The sequence below is a fragment of the Tachyglossus aculeatus genome, chromosome 2, assembly GCF_015852505.1.
Source record: "Tachyglossus aculeatus isolate mTacAcu1 chromosome 2, mTacAcu1.pri, whole genome shotgun sequence".
NCBI lineage: Eukaryota > Metazoa > Chordata > Mammalia > Monotremata > Tachyglossidae > Tachyglossus > Tachyglossus aculeatus.
In genome coordinates, this window is record NC_052067.1 from 17750003 (window position 1) to 17776068 (window position 26066).

The 26066-nt window shown below is 41.7% G+C and overlaps 1 protein-coding gene across 3 annotated transcripts in view; it reads right to left on the bottom strand.

The window, feature by feature from the left end:
* The window catches only part of SKAP2 (src kinase associated phosphoprotein 2), a 200001-nt gene extending 176253 nt beyond the window's left edge, over positions 1 to 23748 (bottom strand). For all 3 annotated transcript variants that reach the window (XM_038766240.1, XM_038766248.1, XM_038766231.1), the window contains exon 1: positions 23651 to 23748. In XM_038766240.1, coding sequence (XP_038622168.1) covers positions 23651 to 23714 — 64 coding nt within the window. In that variant the 5' untranslated portion in view covers positions 23715 to 23748. The remainder of the gene's footprint in view (positions 1 to 23650) is intronic.
* Positions 23749 to 26066: the final 2318 nt, after the last annotated feature.

Consider the following 26066-nt stretch of genomic DNA (forward strand, 5'->3'; position numbering starts at 1 on the left):
CCAAGTGAAAAGGGGGAGGAAAAGCGCGCTCCTTCTGGCTGAGCCACCCTGGGCGGGCCGTGGGAGCGAAAATAAAACCGAAGAAAATCCACTTTGCTCCCCGGGAGGAAATATTTGCACATCGTGGGGGTGGGAACGGAGCCGGGTTCACCTGGGCTCGGTGCAGTCCCGAGCGCTTAGTACAGTGCTCTGCGCACAGTGAACACTGAATAAATGGAAGCAGCGTGGCTGAGTGGAAAGAGCCCGGGCTTTGGAGGCAGAGGTCATGGGTTCAAATCCCAGCTCTGCCAACTGTCAGCTGTATGACTTTGCACAAGTCACTTAACTTCTCTGTGCCTCGGTTACCTCATCTGTAAAATGGAGATTAAAACCATGAGCCCCCCTGTGGGACAACCTGATCACCTTGTAACCTCCCCAGCACTTAGAACAGTGCACAAATACCATTATCCTGTATATATGTATATATGTTTGTACATATTTATTACTCTATTTATTTATTTTATTTGTACATATCTATTCTATTTATTTTATTTTGTTAGGACGTTTGGTTTTGTTCTCTGTCCCCCTTTTAGACTGTGAGCCCACTGTTGGGTAGGGACTGTCTCTATATGTTGCCAACTTGTACTTCCCAAGCGCTTAGTACAGTGCTCTGCACATAGTAAGCACTCAATAAATACGATTGATGATGATGATGATGATAAATATGCTCCCGAAAGGAATGACGGCCAAACCCATCGCTAATGACCACATAAAGTTGTTCCTTTTTTCCCAGCTGGGCGCGTGGCGACTGTTGGGGCTCTGGGAGGAGGCGAGGTTTTATTAATGATTCCTTCCCCGAAATAGCTGGCTGGCTGCTCTAGGACTAATCCCGACCGCTGGGAAATTGTCAACAAACCACAGAAGTTAAACCAACTTTTTTTCACCCCCACCCCTCCAAATTACTTTGTTCGGGTGAAACGTTGCAGGACTGGGGATTTTTTGAGCCGAGGGGGCCAGCTGTGGAACCGGGTCCAAAATTAGGTATGAACGCCACAAATAATAATAATAATAGTGCTTGTTAATAATAATGGCATTTATTAAGCACTTACTATGTGCAAAGCACTGTTATAAGCGCTGGGGTGGTTACCAGGTGATCCGGTTGTCCCACGGGGGGCTCAGTCTTAATCCCCATTTTACAGATGAGGTAATTGAGGCACACAGCAGTGACTTGCCCAAAGTCACACAGCTGACAATTGGTGGAGTCGGGATTTGAACCCATGCCCTCTGACTCCAAAGTCCGTGCTCTTTCCACTGAGCCACGTTGCTTGTTAAGCGCTTACTATGTGCAAGGCACTGTACTAAGTGTTGAGGTGGATACAAGGTAATTTCCCTGTCCCACGTGGGGATCACAGTCTTAATCGCCACTTTACAGATGAGGTAACTGAGGCACAGAGAAGGAAGGGTCTTACCCAAGGTCACACAGCAGACCACTGACAGAACCCGGATTATGATGGGGACCTATCGAACTTTCTCTCTTTTAAACTGAATACGGATACCAGTTTGTACTCTCCTGGGAAGTGTGACGGCAGAACAGGTTGAGGATGGTATCATATCCAAGATTAAGATATATGAAAAGGCACACACACACACGCAATCACTCTGCAGACAAAAGACACACTCAGACACGGCCAGAAACATACACATTCACCTAGTGACACACACACACACACATATACAAATACACACCCCCACCCCTCCCAGCTACAACCAAACTGGGACCTGGCCAAAGGCAACCACATCCGAGACCATTTAGAGGGGCAGACTGACACACATACCCCTACCTACCCACCCACCCCTCCTCCCAAATTGCCTACATCTATCAATAACACTTCTCCCTGTCACAGAAGCCCAGTCTTGGCATCATGCCCAATTCCTTACTTTCAAAGGCCCACCTTCAATCTTCTGCTGAGTCCACCCTCTCTTTCTACATATTTCCTTGACCAAACCTTTCCTCTCCAACCAAATAGCCACAACTTTCCTTAGATGTTGGTCAAGCTCTTCCCTAGCCTTACTTTGGGATTGTGAGCCCCCCAAGGAGGCCAGTGACCATGTCTGTATCATATCTGTATTTCTGTGAGCCCCCGGTGGGACAATCTGATCACCTCGTAACCTCCCCAGTGCTTAGAACAGTGCTTTGCACATAGTAAGCACTTAAGTACCATCATCATCATTATTATTACCAGACCTTAAAACAGTGCTTTGCAAAGAGCTATTACAACTACTACTACTGCTGCTGTATCAGCTTCCTCACTGATCTCCCTGCCTCTAACGTATTGCCTCTCCAATTTATTCATGCTGCTGTACAAATCAACTTGGAGCACTGCTTAGAATAATATCTCTCCACTCCTCAAAACCTTCCACTGACTTCCCATTTCCCTCTGCACCAAACAAAACCTCCTTAAGATTGGCTTCTAGGGTCTTGACTAACTCTTCCTCATTTTAAAAGAAATGAGAAGCAGCATGGCGTAATGGATAGAGCACAGGACTGGGTGTCAGAAGGTCATGGCTTCTAATTCCGGCTCTGCCAGTTGTCTGCTGTGTGACTTTGGGCAAGTGACTCCACTTCTCTGTGCCTCAATTACCTCATCCGGAAAATGGGGATTGAGGCTGTAAAACCCACATGGGACAGGGACTGTGTCCAACCCGATTTGCTTGGATCCACCCCAGCGCTTAATACAACGCCTGGCACACAGTAAGCACTTTGCAAATACCATAATTATTATTTTACACAGTCTCCCTTCATTCCCTAATCCCCAGGTCACACTCAAAACTCCCTCCAAGATCCCTATGTAAACTGTCCTTTGAATTTGAAGATGACACCACTGATGATGAAATTCATCTCTGAGTGCAGTTTGGGTAAAAGTGCAAATAAGGGGCCCACAGTCCTAGTCACACTGTGCACACTAAAAGCCACCAACCCTGCCAGACCTCAGCTTTCCACTAGGTTCATAAACCTTCCTAAAATCCCACTCTTCCAACAAACCTTCCTCAATTAATTCCCAGAATCTCAAGTATCAACTTAATAGCCACCTCTGGAATGTATGCACTTAATCATATCCACTCTTGGCATTTGTGAATAGATAGTAATAATAATATTAATATACTATAATACTATAGTACAGTCTAGGTACAGGGCCCTGCATTCAGTAAGTGCTTAATATTAATATGCATGCCTATGCAATCACTTATTCTGAATTTCACTATCTAGAAATATTTTTTATGTTTGCCTCCCCCCTTAGAATGTAAGGTCGTTGTGGGCAGGGAACATGTTTCATGTTTCCGTGGTATATTCCCAGGCCCTTACCATTGTGCACTGCACCCACAGGCATATGCTGCTGGCTCAAAATAAACAAGCATGGTCTCCTGACACACAGGTACAATTTCATGAATTAGAAATAACTCATCAACCACAGAACATGAAAATCAGTTGCACTGGAAGCCAAAAAAAAAAAAATCATCAATGAAATTGGATACCTGGGCCTGACTGAAAATAATTATTGATTAAACTAATCAATGTTTAAGCCTTGCTTCAGTCACTCAGAATATTCAACATGTTTGGCTTTGAAATTAGATTTGCATGCTGCCTTTATTCTATGATGCCCCCACCCTTGTCAAAGGTAAAGACATAACTTCTTAGTGCTTTATGAGTAAAATATGTGCAGGATTTACACAAATCATAGGAAAAATCTGAGGCTTTTATTATTAGTCTTTAAAATTAACGTTTAATTTATTTTCATGGAAATAACGAGGGCAAAAAAAGGAAAAAGTTCTGCATCTTTTGGCTGCAAAAAGAAATCTCAGAGGGCACGTAAAACACTGCAATAAAAGTCAAGATCTTGTTACAAAATGATCTCAAATGAATCACCTTAAACAGTGCATTACTTTAAGATTTACACTATATGCCACATTATACAACATCTAGTGTAGTGTTTTGGCCTACGATTGTAAAAGAAATGTAAACTCAGTGGGATGAGAAAGATAGACTTGATGTTAATTGAAAGAGACAAAACTAAGTGAATAATGAGTATATAAAAACTAGCCTATGCCATTTTTATCACCCATATATGACACTTATTCTCAAATTTATGAGACAATCGAACGGTGTTTCAAATCACTGGAGGCTTTTCTTACCAATATGTTTCTAGTTTCATGCTAGTAATACCTGTACTTAAGTATAATCCCTAATGTCTGTAGAGCTGTCTATTGAACATTTCACACACTGCTGATGCTTTATTTATTAAATCTTGGGCTCCTCTTTAATGGGACTCAGTGCCTGCTAATTTAAGCGTGTTGTACGAAAAGTGTGCCTACCCATTAAAAGGTTTATTTGGTGATATAAATTTCTTTTAAATACAATAAAAACATTTTCAAAAATGAACTACCCACCAAAAGGCAACAAAATACATTTATAGTAAATAAGACAAGTGGGATTTTTAAAGGTGAATGGGTCCATTATGTCATCCGCGTCTGAGGAATTTGCAACCTTCGTTCCCTTTTTATCTACCCAACTAATATAGCTTTCAACAAATGCTTGGAGAGATAAATTGATTTTTCATCCTAAGGTCACTCTTTCATAGTACCTTAGAAGTTCATCGATTTTCATAACCAAAATTGGTCAGACCTGAACCTGCTCTCTGACAAACCTTCCGAGAAATCCAGGTGCTGTAGAAGCAGGTGTCTCAGTAGGTGGCACTCTTCCCTTTATATACTCAGCCAATGAGTGCCCCAGCCTGGTATTAGGGGCACTAAAAGCCTGCAAACATCATTTAGAGGAAAACAAAACAAAATTTTCCGACCACAAATTGCCGCGAAACTTTTTAAAGTAAGGGCATGACACCACTGTAATGCCTAGGGACCGTGTCTATTTCCCTCCCATGTATCCTCTCCCAGTGCTTAGAACAGTGTTCTGCACACAGTAACCACTTAGTACATCAATCAATCAATCAATCAATCAATCGTATTTATTGAGCGCTTACTATGTGCAGAGCACTGTACTAAGCGCTTGGGAAGTACAAATTGGCATCACATAGAGACAGTCCCTACCCAACAGTGGGCTCACAGTCTAAAAGGGGGAGACAGAGAACAGAACCAAACATACCAACAAAATAAAATAAGTAGGATAGAAATGTACAAGTAAAATAAACAAATAAATAAATAGAGTAATAAATATGTACAACCATATATACATATATACAGGTGCTGTGGGGAAGGGAAGGAGGTAAGACGGGGGGATGGAGAGGGGGACGAGGGGGAGAGGAAAGAAGGGGCTCAGTCTGGGAAGGCCTCCTGGAGGAGGTGAGCTCTCAGCAGGGCCTTGAAGGGAGGAAGAGAGCTAGCTTGGCGGATGGGCAGAGGGAGGGCATTCCAGGCCCGGGGGATGACGTGGGCCGGGGGTCGATGGCGGGACAGGCGAGAGCGAGGTAAACTGTACTTTATAACAAGGCCCTTAATAATAATAATAATAATAATAATAATAATAATGGTATTTGTTAAGCGCTTACTATGTGCCGAGCACTGTTCTAAGCTCTGGAGTAGATACAAAGTAATCAGGCTGTCCCACTTGGGACTCACAGTCTTAATCCCCATTTTATTGATGAAGGAACTGAGGCCCAGAGAAGTTAAGTGACTTGCCCAAAGTCACACAGCTGACAAGTGGCGGAGCCAGGATTCAAACCCATTACTTCTGACTCCCAAACCCATGCTCTTTCCACTAAGCCACACTGCTTCTTAAGTGGATGGGTGAGGGTGAAACAATTAACTTCTCCATTTGGTGGGCAAAGCTTGTTTCTGGATAATACAACCGCTCACCAAGCAAAATTCAAAAGCATTTTCACAGACTCCAGATAGTGGAGCTTCTTCGATTTTGCTTTGTGGCATTACACTTTAAAAGAAAAAGAAACTTGGTTCAGGGTTTCTAATTCACTGTGAGAAATTTCAAGAAAATTAAAGAGTTCTTTTAGCTAAAAATTTTCTCCACTTTTATCATTTGTAAACAAAAGATGATGCAACCTATTATGGCATTTATTAAGCTCTTACAATATGCCAGGCACTGTGCTGAAGGTTGGATTAACTAATGGATAGAGGGTCTGCTTAATTGAGCCATCTCTCGATTATCCAGAGGCTAATTACCTCGCTTGTAAAATGAGAAAGATTTCCTAATAAAATGGACATTGTTTCTTTCTCATTTCCCACCCTATGGTTGGTAAAGGGTTACTTATATCATGAGAAAACCTAGAGATCCATTTTCTGTATTATAGAATAATTTAAACTGTTGCATACTGAATATTCTGGGTTGAGGAGATACTGAAGTCCCTGATGCTTTTTCACACAGCAGAAGAGTGTGTCCTGTTCAACAATGCCTTTTAAAGGCACATATTTGCTGTTAGACACACATTCAGTTAGAAAGAGCTTTCTGGCCCCAGGTGACCCAAAGGCAACTAGGGAAGTTAGTTTTCCACAGAACATCTTGGGAAGGAAAAGGTAGCTATGGCTGAAGACTCAATTTGAGTAGCAGTAGCAGCATTTATTGAGCACTCATTTGGTGTGGTACACTGTAATAGGCACTTGGGAAGTATAGAATAACAATGTGATGTGTTCCCAGCCCAAAGAGAGCTTAAATTCTAATCAGGGAGACAAACATAAAAATATTTACAACTAGAGGGATCAAAATAAGTAATTGAATACATGTCTATAAATGAGTGCTAAGCCTTAAAGTTGGATGAAAGGATGAAATGGCTCGGGAATCTGAGAAGTTCATCAGGAAACTTGTTGCAGGAGGTGAATTAGCACAGGCTTGAGAGTCAGATGACCTGGGTTCTAATCCCGGCACTGCCTCTTGCTTGCTATGTAACCTTGGACATGTTACTTAACTTCTCCATGTTTCCTCATCTGAAACCTCCAGTTTCCTCATCTGAAAAATGAGGATTCAATACCAGTTCTCCTTCCTACTTAGACCGTGAGCCACTTGTAGGACAAGGCTGATCTAACTTATATCTATCCCAGTGCTTGACACATAGTAAGCACTTACCTATGATGATTATTATTATTAACATGGGGAGAGCTTTGGCCTGGACCTCTCAGTGGGAGAAAGAGCTGTGTGACCTTGGAAAGTCACTTAAATTCTCAGTGCCTCTGCTTCCTACTCTGTAAAATGGGATTAAATACCTGTTTTCCCTTCTACTTAGACTACGAGCCTGATGAAGGACAGAGACTGCTTTGTTGTCAATATTGTTCAAATCAACTTCTCAATCATCTGCACAATCAGGAACTTCCACAGAATGTAATAATCAGTACTCTTTTAAGATACTGAACTCTATTCTGTTAAGTAAACAGTGAAGGACCTCCAAAAGCTTTCACAATGTACATAAATGACACCCTCACTCAATATGACTGAATGAATGAATGAATGAATGAATGGCTGATGCCCACTCACTGCCATACCTGAAACACCCATTCCCTTCCTCCTGTCCAACTTAGATGGGATACCGATTTTAAATGCTTGGCCTCTCCCACATATTCTTACATTCCCCCCTGGGGCCTGTGATCAAGACTGTGGCCTGGGTCTGGCCCAGCCAAGTACCAACCTCAGTAACAGAAAGCTGGATAATATCCCTAAATTCAGTTACTTGGACAATTAGACTGTAAGCTACTCATGGACAAGGAGCGTGTCTACCCACTCAACTGTATTGTACTTTACCAAGGGCTTAATATGGTGCTCTAGACTGTGAGCCCATTGTTGGGTAGGAACTGCCTCTGTATGTTGCCGATTTGTACTTCCCAAGCGCTTAGTACAGTGCTCTGCATACAGTAAGCGCTTAATAAATACGATTGATGGATTGTCCCAGCCGTAGACTGTGCCACCTAACCTGCCAGCAATGCCAACCATTTCACAATGCACGCTGCTGGTCACTGGGGACACCAAGCAAGAGAATACCGACAATTTAAACACAACTCAACAGCACTGAAAAACAACTCAGCACATGCCCTACTGCTTGGGGAACACCTCCTAATCACAATAAAAGTTCTAGGCAAGGAGGCAGTCCAGAAGATTAGTTGTTCAGTCCCTGAAGACATACCATCACCATCAAAATTATTTATTCATTCAATCGTATTTATTGAGCACTTACTGTGTGCAGAGTACTGTACTAAGTGCTTGGGAGAATACAAAACAACAATAAACAGATACATTCCCTGACCACAATGAGCTTACAGTACGGGGTCGGCGGGGGGGTAGACAGACATAATATAAAAAAAATTACAGATATGTACATAAGTGCTGTGGGGCTGGGAGTGGGGAAGAACAGAGGGAGCAAGTCAGGGTGACACAGAAGGGAATGGGAGAAGAGGAAAAGGGCGCTTAGTCAGGGAAGGCCTCCTGGAGGAGATGTGCCTTCAATAAGGCTTTGAAGGTGGGGAAAGTAACTGTCTGTAGGATTTGGGGAGGGAGGGCATTCCAGGCCAGAGGCAGGACGAGGGTAAGGGGTTGGCAGCGAGATAGACGAGATCAATTTGTTGAGCCTGAACTATGCAGAATTTTGTACTAGGCTGCCGTAATAATAATGATGCCGGTATCTGTTAAGCACTTACTCTGTGCCAAGCACTGTTCTAAGCGCTGGGGTAGATACAAGGTAATCAGGTTGTCCCACGTGGAGCTCACAGTCTTCATCCCCATTTTACAGAGGCGGTAACTGGCACAGAGAAGTTAAGTGACTTGCCCAAGGTCACACAGCTGACAAGTGGCACAGCCAGCATTAGAACCCACGACCTCTGACTTCCAAACCCGTACTCTTTCCACTAAGCCATGCTGCTTCACAATAAAAATAACTGAGGTATTTGTTAAGTGCTTACTATAAACCAAGCACTGTAATAAGTGCTGGGGTAGATAAATGAATATCGGGTCCCTCATGGGGTTCACAGTCTAAGTAGGAGGGAGAACAGATATTGAATCCCTATCTTGCAGATGAAGGAACTGAGGCACAGAGAAGGTAAGTGACTTGCCAAGTCACAAAGCACTTAAGTGGAAGAGCTAGGATTAGAACCTTGGGCCACTGACTCTCAGGACCGTGCTCATTCCACTAGGCCATGCTGTTTCCCAGTAGTCTTCAGAGACATACTAGGAAAATGAGAAACCCTAATTGGGAATGCAGTGCTAATCCCAAATGGAGAAGAAACGAAAAAAGGTGCCCTAAAAATTACCTGCCTCACTCAAACAGGCTCGGGTGGGAGGAGGGGAGGGACAGTTCTGGTGGGTTTGAATCTTGCAGTGGCATATCCAGTAGAAAATGAACAATTTAGAGATTCCAGAAGATTGTGATACCCAAAGGCAGAACAGAAAAGTGCCAGTTGTTGCAAATAGCAAACATCAGCAAAGGGCAATGCCTATATGTCCACTACTTTGACAATGCTGTACATATTTTTATGACTGTTTCCCCCATTAGACTGTAAGCTCCTTGTGGGCAGGGAACGTGTCACTTCTGATTAAGCATCTTCCAAGTGCCTAGAACAATGCACCTCACCACATGGGCACTCAATTAATGCTACTATTACTATGATTTTGGCCTATATCAGTGGAAAGGATTTTCAGCATGCGTATGTGCTTTTCCAGCTACACCTGTACCCAGGAAACAAACCTTACCATGTCACTTTCAATCACAGAGGAGAATTAAATATCTCATTTGTGCCTAATTCAATCAATGGTAGCTATTGAGGGCTGTGTGCAGAGCACTGCACTAAGCACTTGGGAGAGCACAATACGATAGAGTCGGTAGACACAATCCGTGGCGACAAGCGGCTTAAAATTTTGAGGGGCAAGATGGACATTAAAATAAAATACAGCTAGGGGAAATGGCAAGGTATAAAAATATGTACATAAGTGTTGTGGGGCTGGGGTGAGTATCTAAGTGCTTAAGGGATATATGACTTTAGTAGGACTTTGAAGATCAGGGGAGTAGGGGTCTGTCAGATATGAAGGGAAAGGGAGTTCCAGCCTAGGGGGAGGATGTGGGCAAGGGGTCGGCAGGGAGACAGGCTGGACTGAGGTATGGTGAGTCGTTTGGTGTTAAAAGGGTGAAGGCTGAGTTGTAGTAGGAGATTAGTGAGGTAAGGTAGAAGGGGGAGAGCTGATTAAGTGCCTTAAAGCAAGTCAAGCCTCCTTTTCCTTCCTGTTGCCTGTTTCAAACACTTTGCTGCTTAGCAGAGAAGCAGTGTGGCCTCAGGGGTACAGCATGGGCTAGGAGTCAGATGACCTAGGTTCTGATTTGGCTCAACCACCTGACTGTTCTGCAACCTTGGGCAAGTCATTTAATTCCCCCGTGCCACTGCTTCATCATTTTAAATGGTACCGGTTAAGCACTTTCTATGTGCCAGGCACACTATACTACGCACTGGGGTAAGGGGTAGAAACAAAATCATCAGGTTGGACAAAGTCCCTGTCCCATTTCTGGCTCACAGTCTAAACCAGACGAGGCAGAGTTAAACCCCATATTACAGATGAAGTAATTAAGCCACAGAGAAGTTAAAGCAGGCAAGTGGTGGTGCCAGGACTCCCAGGCCTGTGGTCTTTCCATTAGGCCACACAGCTTCCCTCATCTGTAAGTGGAGATCTAATACCTGTTCTCCTTCCTAATTAGACTGTGAGCCTTATGTGAAACAGGGATGTGTCAAATCTGATTGTCTTGTATCTACCCCAGCACTAAGTAAAGTGATTGGCACATAAAAAGGTATTAATAAATATCAATCACTAATACCACTAATAATAATAAATAATTCCACTATTATTACCTTTCCCTGTGGATCTGCAAGAGCAGAGAAAGTAATACTCAAATCTGTCAATTGTTTCTTGTTAGAAGGCTGGATGGTGAGGGATAGTTGAATAAAAAAGCTAAAATGAAGTTTGAGGATTATCTATGGATTTCAGTTCCCTCTTACCTTTGTGCATCACTATCATGAATAGCCAAGAAATGACAATAGTTCAAAATGTAGAAGCCAAACCCTGCAGGTATCCCAAGATAACCCTAGTTTCATCCTTAACACTTCCTCCTCTTTATAAAAAAATTATACCTGGACCACAGAATTTAAATAAAAATGAAGATAAATACACAGCTAGATCATAGACATATTTTTAGTGTCACTAAAAAATGTAAAGATTGTCTTGTATGCCTTCTACTGCATAAGTGCAGAATCTTTAAAAGAGGTAAATATCCCAGGGGATATGAAAGGAAAAGGAAAGGAAAGGAAAAGTATGATGTAAATCTTTATGTACATCTTTACATCTTTATAATGTCAAGTTCTTGGGTCAAGTTGTTTTTGCCTCTTAAAAAGAAACCAAAAGACTGCTGTGTTTGGAAAATATGGAATATAACCACAGCTAGGAATGCAGTTACCTATCAAACACTTGTGAAATATAAAATTACTAATTTATGGAGTACTTTAGAAAGTTTGGATTAAAATGTAAGTAAACCAACTAGAATCCTCATATTTTTTCCATGAATAATAAAAAGAATGAAATAGAAACAAATCAAACATGAAAGGGTTAACAGAACATTGTTCAAGTCATGTTACGCCATCCTTCATCCTGGTTTTCCCCCCTCATTCCCTTGTATGCTTTCAATCTTTCAGAAAAGTGAACCAGAAATGCAGTTCTCCTCTGAATTGAGAATTCCCTCATAATGCCTACTACAGTACAAACGTCTTGTAGACCCTCAAAAAGAGAAGCAGTGTGGCTCAGTGGAAAGAGCACGGGCTTGGGAGTCAGAGATCGTGGGTTCAAATCCCGGCTCCGCCAGTTGTCAGCTATGTGACTTTGGGCAAGTCACTTAACTTCTCTGGGCCTCAGTTACCTCATCTGTAAAATGGGGATGAAGACTGTAAGCCCCACGTGGGACAACCTGATCACCTTGTATCCTCCCCAGCACTTAGAACAGTGCTTTGCATATAGTAAGCGCTTAATAAATGCCATCATTATTATTCCAGCACTCAGAACAGTGCTCCAGTGCTTAGAACAGTGCTTTGTACATAGTAAGCGCTTAATAAATGCTATCATTATTAATAACTGATAAGTGATCATAGTAGCCATTATAATTGTAGACCTACCCAAAATGTAGATGGAATTTACCTACTTAATACAGTTCCTTCAAAACGATAATCTACACTATTTTTCTACCTATTAAGTATTCTCTATCTAACTTCTAAACATTATACAAACATAAGTGAATGTGGGGAAGGTGGGTCCCTATGAACAATTCCTAGACTATTTTTGGTGGAGATAATAATGATACTAATAATAATGATGATGGTATTTAAGTGCTTACTCTATGCCAAGAACTGTAATAAGTACTGGGGTAGATACAAGATAATCAGGTCCTAGATGGGGCTCCCAATCTAAGGAGGAGGGAGAACGGGTATTGATCCCCAATTTGCAGAGGAGGGAACTGAGGCATACAGAAGTTAAAGTCACACAGCAGATCCAGGATTAGAACTCCAGGCCTCCCAGGCTCGTGCTTTTTCCACTAAGCCACGCTGCCATATAATGCTGCTAAATTGGATCTGTGACCATAGGTCATTTGATATTCACCTCAGTCCCACAGCATCTATGTACCTATATATTAAATTATTTATTGGTATTAATCTAGACTGTGAGCTCATTTGGGGCTGGGAATGTCCCTGTTTATTACTGTATTGTATTTTCCCAAGTGCACAGCGCTCAATAAATACAACAATGAATGAATTAATGTCAGTCTCCCCATCTAGACTGCTTGTTGTGGGCAAGATATACGTCTACGAACTCTGTTGTATTGTATTCTCCTAAGTATTTAGTATCAATCATATTTACTGAATGCTTACGGTATACGCAGCAGTGTATTAAGCACTGAACTCTCCTAAGTACAGTACAACAGAGTTGATAGACACATTTCTTGCCCACGACAAGCTTACAGTCTAGTACTGAGGCACAGAGAAGTTAAGCGACTTGCCCGTGATCACAGAGCAGGTAAGTAGTTGAGTCAGATTCAGAACCCAGATCCTTCAACTCGCAGATCCATGGTCTTTCTGCTGAACCACCCTGCCCCACAGTTATCCCAATTATTCCTTCCTATGATACTTGCAAAGTATCATGCCACTCTTATCATGGCAGAATGGAAACTAAAACATTAGGTACCAAGGACTGCTTCCTCCAAGTGTTGTTTAACTTACATACTTTCAGGTTGATGTTTTGGGTTGCTGAATTTTCATTTACTTGGGTTACTACTCGAACACTCTACTTTTCTATAAAGGCAGGCATTTCTTTCATTAAGGGAAATTTACTCTTAAAGTGCCTGCCTAAACTGGCACTATGCTTGTGTGCACAGCCATTTCTTCTGGCAACAGAATCACTATTCAGACAGAAAGCTATCAGGGAATTAAGGAAATGTCTCTTATAAATGTGAATTGCAAACATAAGCTATGGAAGAACTGTGTATGTTATGTTCTTACTTTCATTGTTGTTTGTATTGTTTTTCCCCTACTGTCCTACCCTACTTAAACTGTAAACCCTTTATAGGCCAAGGACTCTGTCTGAATTGATTTTCCTGCATTAACACTAATGAGTCAGTCAATCATATTTAATTGAGCACTTACACTGTGCAGAGCACTGTACTAAACTATTGGAAGAGTACAATATAAAACAGACACATTCCCTGCCCACAGCAAGCTGCTGGGCCCAATGTAAATGTAATAATACGCAGAATACCTTGTTTTCCCAGATACAGCCAGGATTCCTTTAAACATAAACATATGGAAAGCAGCAAGGCCTAGTAGAAACAGCCATAAATTCAAATCCGGGCTCTGGCACTTGCCTGTTGAGTAATCTTGGGCAAGCCTCTTAATTTCTCTGGGTCTCTGTTCCTCATCTGTAAAACAGAGATTAATTCCTACTCCCTCCTACTTAGACTGTGAGCCCCACAGCTCACAGTGCGCTCCATTGCATTATCCTTGACTCCTCGCTCTCATTCAACCCACATATTCTATCCATCACCAAATCCTGTCGATCCCACCTTCACAACATTGCTAAAATCCGCCCTTTTCTCTTCATCTAAACTGTTACCACGTTAATACAATCACTCATGCTATCCCGCCTAGATTACTGCATCAGCCTCCCTGCTGACCTCCCAACCTCCAGCCTCTCCCCACTCCAGTCCATACTTCACTCTGTTTCCTGGTTCATCCTTCTACAAAAACGTTCAGAACATGTCACCCGCTCCTCAAAAATCTCCAGTGCTTGTCCATCCACCTCCGTATCACCAGTGGCTTTAAAGCACTCCATCACCTTGCACCTCCTACCTCACCTCCCTTCTCTCTTTCTACAACCCAGTCCGCATACTTGGCTCCTCTACTGCTAATTGTCTCACTGTGCCCCAACCGGTGGCCCACGTCCTGCCTCTGGCCTGGAATGCCCTCCCTCCTCAAATCTGATAGATAATTACTCTCCCCCACCCCTTCAGAGCCTTACTGAAGGCACATCTCCTCCAAGAGCCTTCCCAGACTAAATCCCACTTTTCCTAATCTCCCACTCCCTTCTGCATCACCCTGACTTGTTCCCTTTGCCCCTCCCCCCTCCCTGCCCCACAGCACTTATGTATATGTAATTTTATTTATATATAATGATGTCTGTTTATTTGTATTGATTTCTATCTCCCCCTCTCTAGACTGTAAACTCATTGTGGGCAGGGACTGTCACTCCCTATTGCTGTATTGTACTTTCCCAAATGCTTAGTACAGTGCTCTGCATACAGTAAGCGCTTAATACAACTGAATGAACAAATGAATGAAAGAAAAAAGAGATGTTTGGAATTGAAGCACTGAGTTTTGTATAATGTATATAATAGATATGTATAATTTGTATAACATACAATTCAGATATTCCACAATATATAATGGAGGCAATCTGAAATACATGAAGTGTACATAATAGCAAGCATAAGTTCACTGTAGGCAAGGAATGTGCCTACCAACTCTATTGTATTGTACTCTCCCAAGTGATCAGAAAAGCATTCTGCACATGGTGAGTGGTCAATAAATACCATTGATGATTCCATTCATACATGTGCCATGGATTTGTAACCTAACAGCAAACTCTCCAAGCAGCTCATTATCATACCTAGTGCTTAGAACAGTGCTTGGCACATAGTAAGTGCTTAACAAATACCATAATTATCAATATTATTACTAAGAGACAGTCAAAAATTCAGAAATCCAGAAACTCCTAACTGGAATATTCTGAGGACGGTGAAGTCTGTTTTCCAAAGTATTTCAAGAGAAATACATGTCAGCTTTGCGAATATTTGAAATCACATTACAAAGAAGAAAGCAACACAGATACCATCCACAAAGAAGGGATAATGAGGGCAGTAAAGCTACATCAAGGACTTAAATGTTAAACCCCTACAGCTTGAAACAAAGTGAAACAAACAAAAGCCAGTTTTGCTTTTACAGCTCAGCATTCTCCTACTGACTCCAAAATATGTACCTTCTTTAAAGTAAATTATTTAATTTATTACATGTTCATATAAACACATGGAGCTACATGCATATTAGGAGGAATTTTCATATCTATTATGCTTCCCTAAGAACAAAAACATAAACTTTGATTGACAAAGCAATGTATGGATCCGTAACCACTTCATCAATGCTATTTATTGAGCACTTACTGTGTACAAAGCACTTGGGAAAGCACAATACAACAGAGTTGATAGACATGATCCCTGGCCACAAGAAGCCTACAGTCAGTCTATGATATCAATCAATCAATTGTATTTATTGAGTGCTTACTGTGTGAAAAGCACTGTACTAAGTGCTTGGGAAGTACAAGTTGGCAACATATAGAGACAGTCCCTACCCAACAGTGGGCTCAGAGTCTAAAAGGGGGAGACAGAGAACAAAATCAAACATACTAACAAAATAAAATAGATTAGATATGTACAAGTAAAATAAATAAATAAATAAAATATTATATGTATCCCTTAAGTACTTGATAGTCAACTCACTCCCAACCCCACAGCACTTTTATGTATATCCTTATGCATTCCCATTTCTCCTACCTGAAAAGTATTTTAATGCCTGTCTTCCCCACTACAGTGTTAGCTCCTTGTGGGCAGGAATCATGTCTACTAATTCTCTTGTACTGGACTCTCTCGAATACTCAGTGTGGCTCCCTGCACACCGTAAGCACTCAGTAAGTATCCATCAATGGTACTTATTAACCGACTTAAATGTAGGTCAAATTGTTATTTGTATTTTAATAATCCTTCCCCTAAAAGGAAATTTGCAGGTAACCACATAAATTCAAGTCACCTAAATAAAGAAACTCTGGGTTAGTGGTGATATCCGTTATTATCCAGCACATAATATGGTGCCTAGCACATGGTAAGCGCTTACCAAATACCACAATTATTATTATTGGCCAATTCCGCTTAAACCCAGTACACGTGAGAATTACAAAAGAGCACATAGCTAAAATTCAAACCCCAGTGGGTAACTGCATAGACCACATAGTTGGACAGTTAAATAATTTGAGAATAGCAAAATGAATGATTCTTACTATAACCAAACCAAACTACAAATCATTTCTTAACTAATAACCTCTTGTCAACTTCTTGTTTTGAGCATTTTAAGGCCTTTTTATCATTAACTTCAACTGGTAAGCCAGGCACCTGTGTTTAGTGAGGAAAAAACTCAAAAGGGGGATGGGAGGGATGCAGAGTTGAAGTATTTTCTGAGCTTGAGGCAGGAAGCAGGAACTATACATATCCTTCCCCTTTTCTTATGTACTGAAGTCAGAGACGAATGGCCATTTCAAAATTGGGATCACTTCAAAAAGGACTTTAAACTGGGGCTGGGGAACAGAGCGGAACTTTATAAGCAGCAGTCAGGAATCAAATCAGCCTGCTTTTCTCCCCTTGAAAAACGCTCAGGCCTATGGATCAGATCTCTGCATTTTTCCCCCTCTGCACAGTTCTGGGCTCCTTTCCAACACTTTCCCCCAAATAAGGACTTTAAGCCCTTATTATTTACCCACCCCACGTGCTAAGAGCTGAAGTAGACCCACCAGATCAGATACACGACTACTATTAGGATTACTCTTTGCCTGTTTCCTTGTTTTGATGTCTGTCTCCCCACTTCTAGACCGTGATCCCATTGTTGGGTAGGGATTGTCTCTGTGCTGAACTGTACTTTCCAAGCGCTCAGTACAGTGCTCTGCACAGCGAGCTCTCAACAAATAAGTCTGAATGAATGGTGTCGTTTCTCTCCCGTCCCCATCTCCCTATGATTCTCCTGTTCTGCCTCCCAGTAGGTATTGCAGTCATTCATTCATTCGTACTTATTGAGTGCTTATTGTGTGCAGAGCACTGTACTAGGTGCTTGGAAAGTACAGTTCAGCAGCACTCATTCATTCATTCAATTGCATTTACTGAGCACTTTCTGTGTGCAGAGCACTGTACTGAGCACTTGGAAAGTACAATTTAGCAGCAAACATTCATTCATTTGTATTTATTGAGCACTTACTGTGTGCAGAGCACTTACTAAGCACTTGGAAAGTACAATTCAGCAGTAAACATTCCCTCATTCAATTGTATTTATTGAGCACTTACTGTATGCAGAGCACTGTACTAGGTGCTTTGAAAGTACAATTCAGCAACCCTCATTCATTCATTCAACTGTATTTATTGAACGCTTTCTGTGTGCAGAGCACTGTACTAAGCATTTGGAAAGTACAATTCACCAGCAAACATTCATTCCTTCAATTGAATTGAGTGCTCTGTGTGTGCAGAGCACTGTATTGAGAGCTTGGAAAGTACAATTCAGCAACAAACATTAATTCATTCTTTCAATTGTATTTATTGAGCGCTTACTGTGTGCAGAGCACTGTACTGAGCGCTTGGAAAGTACAATTCAGCAGCAAATATTCATTCAATTGTACTTATTGAGTGCTTACTGTGTGTAGAACACTGTACTGAGTGCTTGGAAAGTACAATTCGGCAACAAACATTCATTCATTCAATTGTACTTACTGAACACTTACTGTGTGCAGAACACTGTACTGAGAGCTTGGAAAGTACAATTCAGCAGCAAACATTCATTCATTCAATTGCATTTATTGAGCACTTACTGTGCGCTGTACTAAGCACATAGAAAGTCCAATTCAGCTACAAATGGAGACCATCCCCGCCCACAACGGGCTCACAGTCTCCCAGCGGTCCTGATCCTCATCCCAAATGACCTGTTCCTGCCCTCCAACCTGCTGCCCCCTCCTCCAAAAAGCAAAGCGTGGCTCAGTGGAAAGAGCCCGGGCTTTGGAGTCAGAGGTCATGAGTTCAAATCCCAGGTCTGCCAATTGTCAGCTGTGTGACTTTGGACAAGTCACTTAACTTCTCTGGGCCTCAGTTACCTCATCTGTAAAATGGGGATGAAGCCTGTGAGCCCCACGGGGGACAACCTGATCACCTAGTATCTTCCCCAGCGCTTAGAACAGTGCTTCGCACATAGTAAGCGCTTAACAAATGCCATCATAATAACAACAACCCGTAGCCACCCCCCAGCGCTTAGAACAGTGCTTCGCACATAGAGAAGCAGCGTGGCTCAGTGGAAAGAGCAGGAGCTTGGGAGTCAGGGGTCATAGGTTTGAACCCCGGCTCCACCACTTATCAGCTGTGTGACCTTGGGCAAGCCACTTAACTTCTCTGGGCCTCAGTTCCCTCATCTGTAAAGTGTGGCTGAAGTCTGTGAGCCCCACATGGGACAACCTGATCACCTTGTAGCGACCCAGCGCTTAAAGCAGTGCTTTGCACACAGTAAGCGCTTAACAAATACCATCATTATTACTATAGTAAGCGCTTAACAAATGCCATCATAATAATAATAACCAGTAGCTCCCCAGCGCTTAGAACAGTGCTTTGCACATAGTAAGCACTTAACAAATGCCATCATCATCACCATAACCCGTAGCCCCCCAGTGCTTAGAACAGTGCTTTGAACATACTAAGCGCTTAACAAATGCCATCATAATAGTAATAACAATAACCCGTAGCCCCCAGCACTTAGAACAGTGCTTCGCACATACTAAGCGCTTAACAAATGCCATCATAATAGTAATAACAATAATTCGTAGCCCTCCAGCGCTTAGAACAGTGCTTCGCACATAGTAAGCGCTTAACAAACGCCATCATAATAGTAATAACAGTAACTCGTAGCCCCCCAGCGCTTAGTGCTTCGCAGATAGTTAGCGATTAACAAATGCCATCATAATAGTAATAACAATAACCCGTAGCCCTCCAGCACTTAGAACAGTGCTTCGCACATAGTAAGTGATTAACAAATGCCATCATAATAGTAATAACAATAACCCGTAGCCCTCCAGCACTTAGAACAGTGCTTTGCACATAGTAAGCGCTTAACAAATGCCAGCATAATATTAATATTCATTCATTTCATTCATTCAATCACATTTATTGAGCACTTACTGTGTGCAGAGCACTGTACTAAGCGCTTGGTAAGTACAAGTTGGCAACATATAGAGACGGTCCCTACCCAACAATGGGCTCACAGTCTAGAAGGGGGAGACTGAGAACGAAACAAAACGTATTAACTAAGTAAAACAAATAGAATATGTACAAATAAAATACATAGAGTAATAAATATGTACAAACATATATACAGGTGCTGTGGGGAGGGGAAGGAGGTAAGGCGGGGGGATGGGGAGGGGCAGGAGGGGGAGAGGAAGGAGGGGGCTCAATCTGGGAAGGCCTAGTAATAATAGTAATATTAATGTGCTATTAACAATTATTAATGTGCTAATTAATATTATCACTAGACACATTAATATTAATAGTACTATTAGTATTAATAGTAATAGTAATGTGCCTAGTAATAATAGTAATAACAACACTCTAGTCTTCACCGTCTTCTAGACTGTGAGCCCACTGTTGGGTAAAGACCGCTTCTATATGTTGCCAACTTGTACTTTCCAAGCGCTTAGTACAGTGCTCTGCACACAGTAAGCGCTCAATAAATACGATTGAATGCATGAATGAACAATAACCCGGAGCCCTCCGGCGCTTGGAACAGTGCTTCGCAGATAGTTAGCGATTAACAAATGCCATCATAATAGTAATAACAATAACCCATAGCCCCCCAGTGCTTAGAACAGTGCTTCGCACATAGTAAGCACTTAACAAATGCCATCATAATAGTAATAACAATAACCCGTAGCCCTCCAGCAGTGCTTCGCAGATAGTTAGCGATTAACAAATGTCATCATAATAGTAATAACAATAACCCGTAGCCCTCCAGCAGTGCTTCGCAGATAGTTAGCGATTAACAAATGTCATCATAATAGTAATAACAATAACTCGTAGCCCTCCAGCGCTTAGTGCTTCGCAGATAGTTAGCGATTAACAAATGCGATCGTAATAGCAATAACAATAACCCGTAGCCCCCCAGCGCTTAGTGCTTCGCAGATAGCGATTAACAAATGCCATCATAATAGTAACATATAGTAATATATGTATATATGTATGTATATATGTATATATGTTGTACGTATTTATTACTCTATTTGACTTGTACATATCTTTTCAATTTATTTTATTTTGTTCTCTGTCTCCCCCTTCAAGACTTTGAGCCCACTGTTGGGTAGGGACCATCTCTATATGTTGCCAACTTGTACTTCCCAAGTGCTTAGTACAGTGCTCTGAACACAGTAAGCACTCAATATGATTGATTAATAACAATAACCCGTAGCCCTCCAGCGCTTAGTGCTTCGCAGATAGCAATTAACAAATGCCATCATAATAGTAATAACAATAACCCGTAGCCCTCCAGCGCTTAGTGCTTTGCAAACAGCGATTAACAAATGCCATCATAACAGTAATAACAATAACCCGTAGCCCTCCAGCAGTGCTTCGCAGATAGTAAGCGATTAAAAAATGCCATCATAATAGTAATAACAATAAAACGTAGCCCCCCAGCGCTTAGTGCTTCGCCGATAGTTAGCGATTAACAAATGCCATCATAATAGTAATATCAATAACCCGTAGCCCTCCAGCGCTTAGAACAGTGCTTCGCACATAGTTAGCGATTAACAAATGCCATCATAATAGTAATAATAATCCGTAGCCCCCCAGCGCTTAGAACAGTGCTTCACAGATAGTTAGCGATTAACAAATGCCATCATAATAGTAATAACAATAACCCGTAGCCCTCCAGTGCTTTGTGCTTCGCAGATAGCGATTAACAAATGCCATCATAATAGTAATATATAGTAATATATGTATATATGTATATATGTTGTATGTATTTATTACTCTATTTATTTTACTTGTACATATCTATTTTATTTATTTTATTTTGTTCTCTGTCTCCACCTTCTAGACTGTGAGCCCACTGTTGGGTAGGGATGGTCTCTATATGCTGCCAACTTGTACTTCCCAAGTGCTTAGTACAGTGCTCTGCACACAGTAAGCACTAAATAAATACGATTAATTGATTGATTAATAATAACCCATAGCCCTCCAGCGCTTAGTGCTTCGCAGATAGTTAGCGATTAACAAATGCCATCATAATAGTAATAACAATAACCCTCCAGCAGTGCTTCGCAGATAGTCAGCGATTAACAAATGCCATCATAATAGTAATAACAATAACCCGAAGCCCTCCAGCGCTTAGAACGGCGCTTTGCAGATAGTTAGCGATTACCAAATGCCATCATAATAGTAATAAAGAGAAGCAGCGTGGCTCAGTGGAAAGAGCCTGGGCTTTGGAGTCAGAGGTCATGGGTTCAAATCCAGGCTCTGCCAATCGTCAGCTGTGTGACTTTGGGCAAGTCACTTCACTTCTCTGTGCCTCAGTTACCTCATCTGTAAAATGGGGATTAAGACTGTGAGCCCCCTGTGGGACAACCTGATTGCCTTGTAACCTCCCCAGTGCTTAGAACAGTGCTTTGCACACAGTAAGCGCTTAATAAATGCCATTATTATTATTAATAACAATAACCCATAGCCCTCCAGCAGTACTTCGCAGATAACGATTAACAAATATCATCATAATAGTAATAACAATAACTCGTAGCCCCCCAGCGCTTAGTGCTTCGCAGATAGTTTGCGATTAACAAATGCCATCATAACAGTAATATATAGTAATATATGTATATATATATATATAGTATATATGTTGTATGTATTTATTACTCTATTTTATTTGTACATATCTATTCTATTTATTTTATTTTGTTCTCTGTCTCTCCCTTCTAGACTGTGAGCCCACTGTTGGGTAGGGACCGTCTCTAGATGTTGCCAACTTGTACTTCCCAAGTGCTTAGTACAGTGCTCTGCACACAGTAAGCGCTCAATATGATTGATTGATTAATAACAATAACCCATAGCCCTCCAGCAGTGCTTCGCAGATAGCGATTAACAAATGCCATCATAATAGTAATAGCAATAACTCTTGGCCCTGCAGCGCTTAGTGCTTCGCAGATAGCGATTAACAAATGCCATCATAATAGTAATAACAATAACTCGTAGCCCTCCAGCAGTGCTTCGCAGATAGTTAGAGATTAACAAATGCCATCATAATAGTAATAGCAATAACTCTTGGCCCTGCAGCGCTTAGTGCTTCGCAGATAGTTAGCGCTTAACAAATGCCATCGTAATAGTAATAACAAGAACTCGTAGCCCTCCAGCAGTGCTTCGCAGATAGTTCGCGCTTAACAAACTCCATCATAATAATAACTCGTAGCCCTCCAGCAGTGCTTCGCAGATAGCGCTTAACAAACGCCATCATAATAATAATAACTCGTAGCCCCCCAGCGCTTAGTGCTTCGCAGATAGTTAGCGATTACCAAATGCCATCATAATAATAATAACAATAACTCGTAGCCCCCCAGCGCTTAGTGCTTCGCAGATAGTTAGCGATTAACAAATGCCATCGTAACAGTAATAACAATCAATCAATCAATCGTATTTATTGAGCGCTTACTGTGTGCAGAGCACTGTACTAAGCGCTTGGGAAGTACAATAACCCGCAGCCCTCCAGCAGTGCTTCGCAGATAGCGATTACCGAATGCCATCATGATAGTAATAATCTTTTAGACTGTGAGCCCACTATTGGGTAGGGACCGTCTCTACATGTTGCCAACTTGGACTTCCCAAGCGCTTAGCCCAGTGCTCTGCACACAGTAAGCGCTCAATAAATACGATTGATGATAACTCGTAGCTTCGCAGATAGTTAGCGCTTAACAAATGCCATCGTAATAGTAACATCATCAATCAATCATTTATTGAGCGCTTACTATGTGCAGAGCACTGTACTAAGCGCCTGCATCATCATCATCAATCGTATTTATTGAACGCTTACTATGTGCAGAGCACTGTACTAAGCGCTTGGGAAGTACAAATTGCAACATATTGCACTGTACTAAGCGCTTGGGCTAACCCGAACAATAACCCGAAGCGCTCCCGCGCTTGGAACGGCGCTTGGCAGATAGTTAGCGCTCAACAAATGCCAATTTGGTTACTATTACGGCACCCGGCCGCCCTCCCTCCGCCGGAGCCGGTGCCCACCCGCGTCCTTGGCCGGTGGTTACCTGCCAACAGGTTCCTAACGTCGTCCGGGACAGGGGAGGTGGAGGCGAGGCTGGGGCTGTGCATGGTGCCTGCAGGGGGCCCCGGGCAAAGGGCACCGCCCGCCCGCCCACCCGCCGTGCCAACGAGGAAGTCCGACAAACGCCCCCACCCCCCCCCCCGCCCCGTGCCCACCGGCCGGGTGGCACCGAGCGCCGGCCCCGCCCCCTTCCCCGAGGGGCGGGGCCAAGGCGGGAGGAACAGGCCTCTGTGCGCGTGCGCAAAGCCCTCCCCGCCGCCAGGGTCACGTGCCCTCCCCCCGCTGACGCCCCTCCGTCCTCCATCTTGGATGAGGGCAGGCCCTCCCCCTCTTCCGCCCCGCCGGTGACGGGTCGCGGACCGACGAACCCCCGCCCGCGGCGTGCCCTCACTAGACATGGCGCCTTCTTCCCTCTCCCATTGGGTGTCCCCGCAAAGGAAAGCGCCTGTGATTGGCTCCCGCCCGCCTGGTTCCCACCCTCCGATTAGGAGGCTCCGTCCCTCGCTTTCTTTTCATTCATTCATTCATTCATTCATTCATTCATTCATTCATTCACTCATTCACTCATTCACTATTCATTCACTATTCATTCATTCATTCATTATTCATTCACTATTCATTCATTCATTATTCGTTCATTCATTATCCATTCATTATTCATTCACTATTCATTCATTATTCATTCATTCATTATTCATTCATTCATTATCCATTCATTATCCATTCACTATTCATTCATTCATTATTCATTCATTCATTATTCATTCATTATTCATTCATTATTCATTCATTATTCATTCATTATTCATTCATTCATTATTCATTCACTATTCATTCATTCATTATTCATTCACTATTCATTCATTATTCATTCAGTATTCGTTCATTCATTATTCGTTCATTATTCATTCATTCATTATTCGTTCATTATTCGTTCATTCATTATTCGTTCATTATTCATTCATTCATTATTCATTCACTATTCATTCATTCATTATTCGTTCATCATTCATTCATTATTCATTCACTATTCATTCATTCATTATTCGTTCATCATTCATTCATTATTCATTCACTATTCATTCATTCATTATTCGTTCATTATTCATTCATTCATTATTCATTCATTATTCATTCGTTCGTTCGTTCGTTCATTATTCATTCATTCATCATTCGTTCATTATTCATTCATTCATTATTTATTCATTATTTATTTATTCATTCGTTCATTATTTATTTATTCATTATTCATTATTCATTCATTCATTATTTATTTATTCTTTATTTATTTATTTATTCATTATTCATTCATTCATTATTTATTCATTCATTCATTATTTATTTATTTATTCATTATTCATTCATTCGTTATTTATTCATTCATTCATTATTTATTTATTCATTATTCATTCATTCGTTATTTATTCATTCATTCATTATTTATTTATTCATTATTCATTGATTATTCATTCATTCATTATTTATTTATTTATTCATTATTCATTATTCATTCATTCATTAATCATTATTCATTCATTCACTATTCATTCATTCATTCATTCTTCATTCATTCATTCTTCATTCAATCGTATTTATTGAGCTCTTACTGTGTGGAGAGCACTGGCCTAAGTGCTTGGGAAGTACAATCAATCAATCAATCGTATTTATTGAGCACTTACTGTGCGCAGAGCACTGGACTGAGCGCTTGGGAAGTACAATCAATCAATATCGTATTTATTGAGTGCTTACTGTGTGCAGAGCACTGGACTAAGCGCTTGGGAAGTACAATCAATCAATCAATCATATTTATTGAGCGCTTACTGTGCGCAGAGCACTGGACTAAGCGCTTGGGAAGTACAGTCAATCAATCAATCAATCATATTTATTGAGCGCTTACTGTGCGCAGATCACTGGACTAAGCGCTTGGGAAGTACAATCAATCAGTCAATCAATTGTATTTATTGAGCGCTTACTGTGTGCAGAGCACTGGACTAAGCGCTTGGGAAGTGCAATCAATCAGTCAATCAATCGTATTTATTGAGCGCTTACTGTGTGCAGAGCACTGGACTAAGCGCTTGGGAAGTACAATCAATCAATCAATCAATCGTATTTATTGAGCGCTGACTGTGCGCAGAGCACTGGACTGAGCGCTTGGGAAGTCCAAGTTGGCAACATCTAGAGACGGTCCCTACCCAACCGCAGGCTCACAGTCTAGAAGGGGGAGACAGATGACAAAGCAAAACATATTAACAAAATAAATAGAATAAATATGTACAAGTAAAACAAATAGAGTAATAAATATGTACAAACATATATACATATATACACAGGTGCTGTGGGAAGGAGAAGGAGGGAGCTCAGGCTAGGAAGGCCTCCCAGAGGAGGTGAGCTGCTAAGTG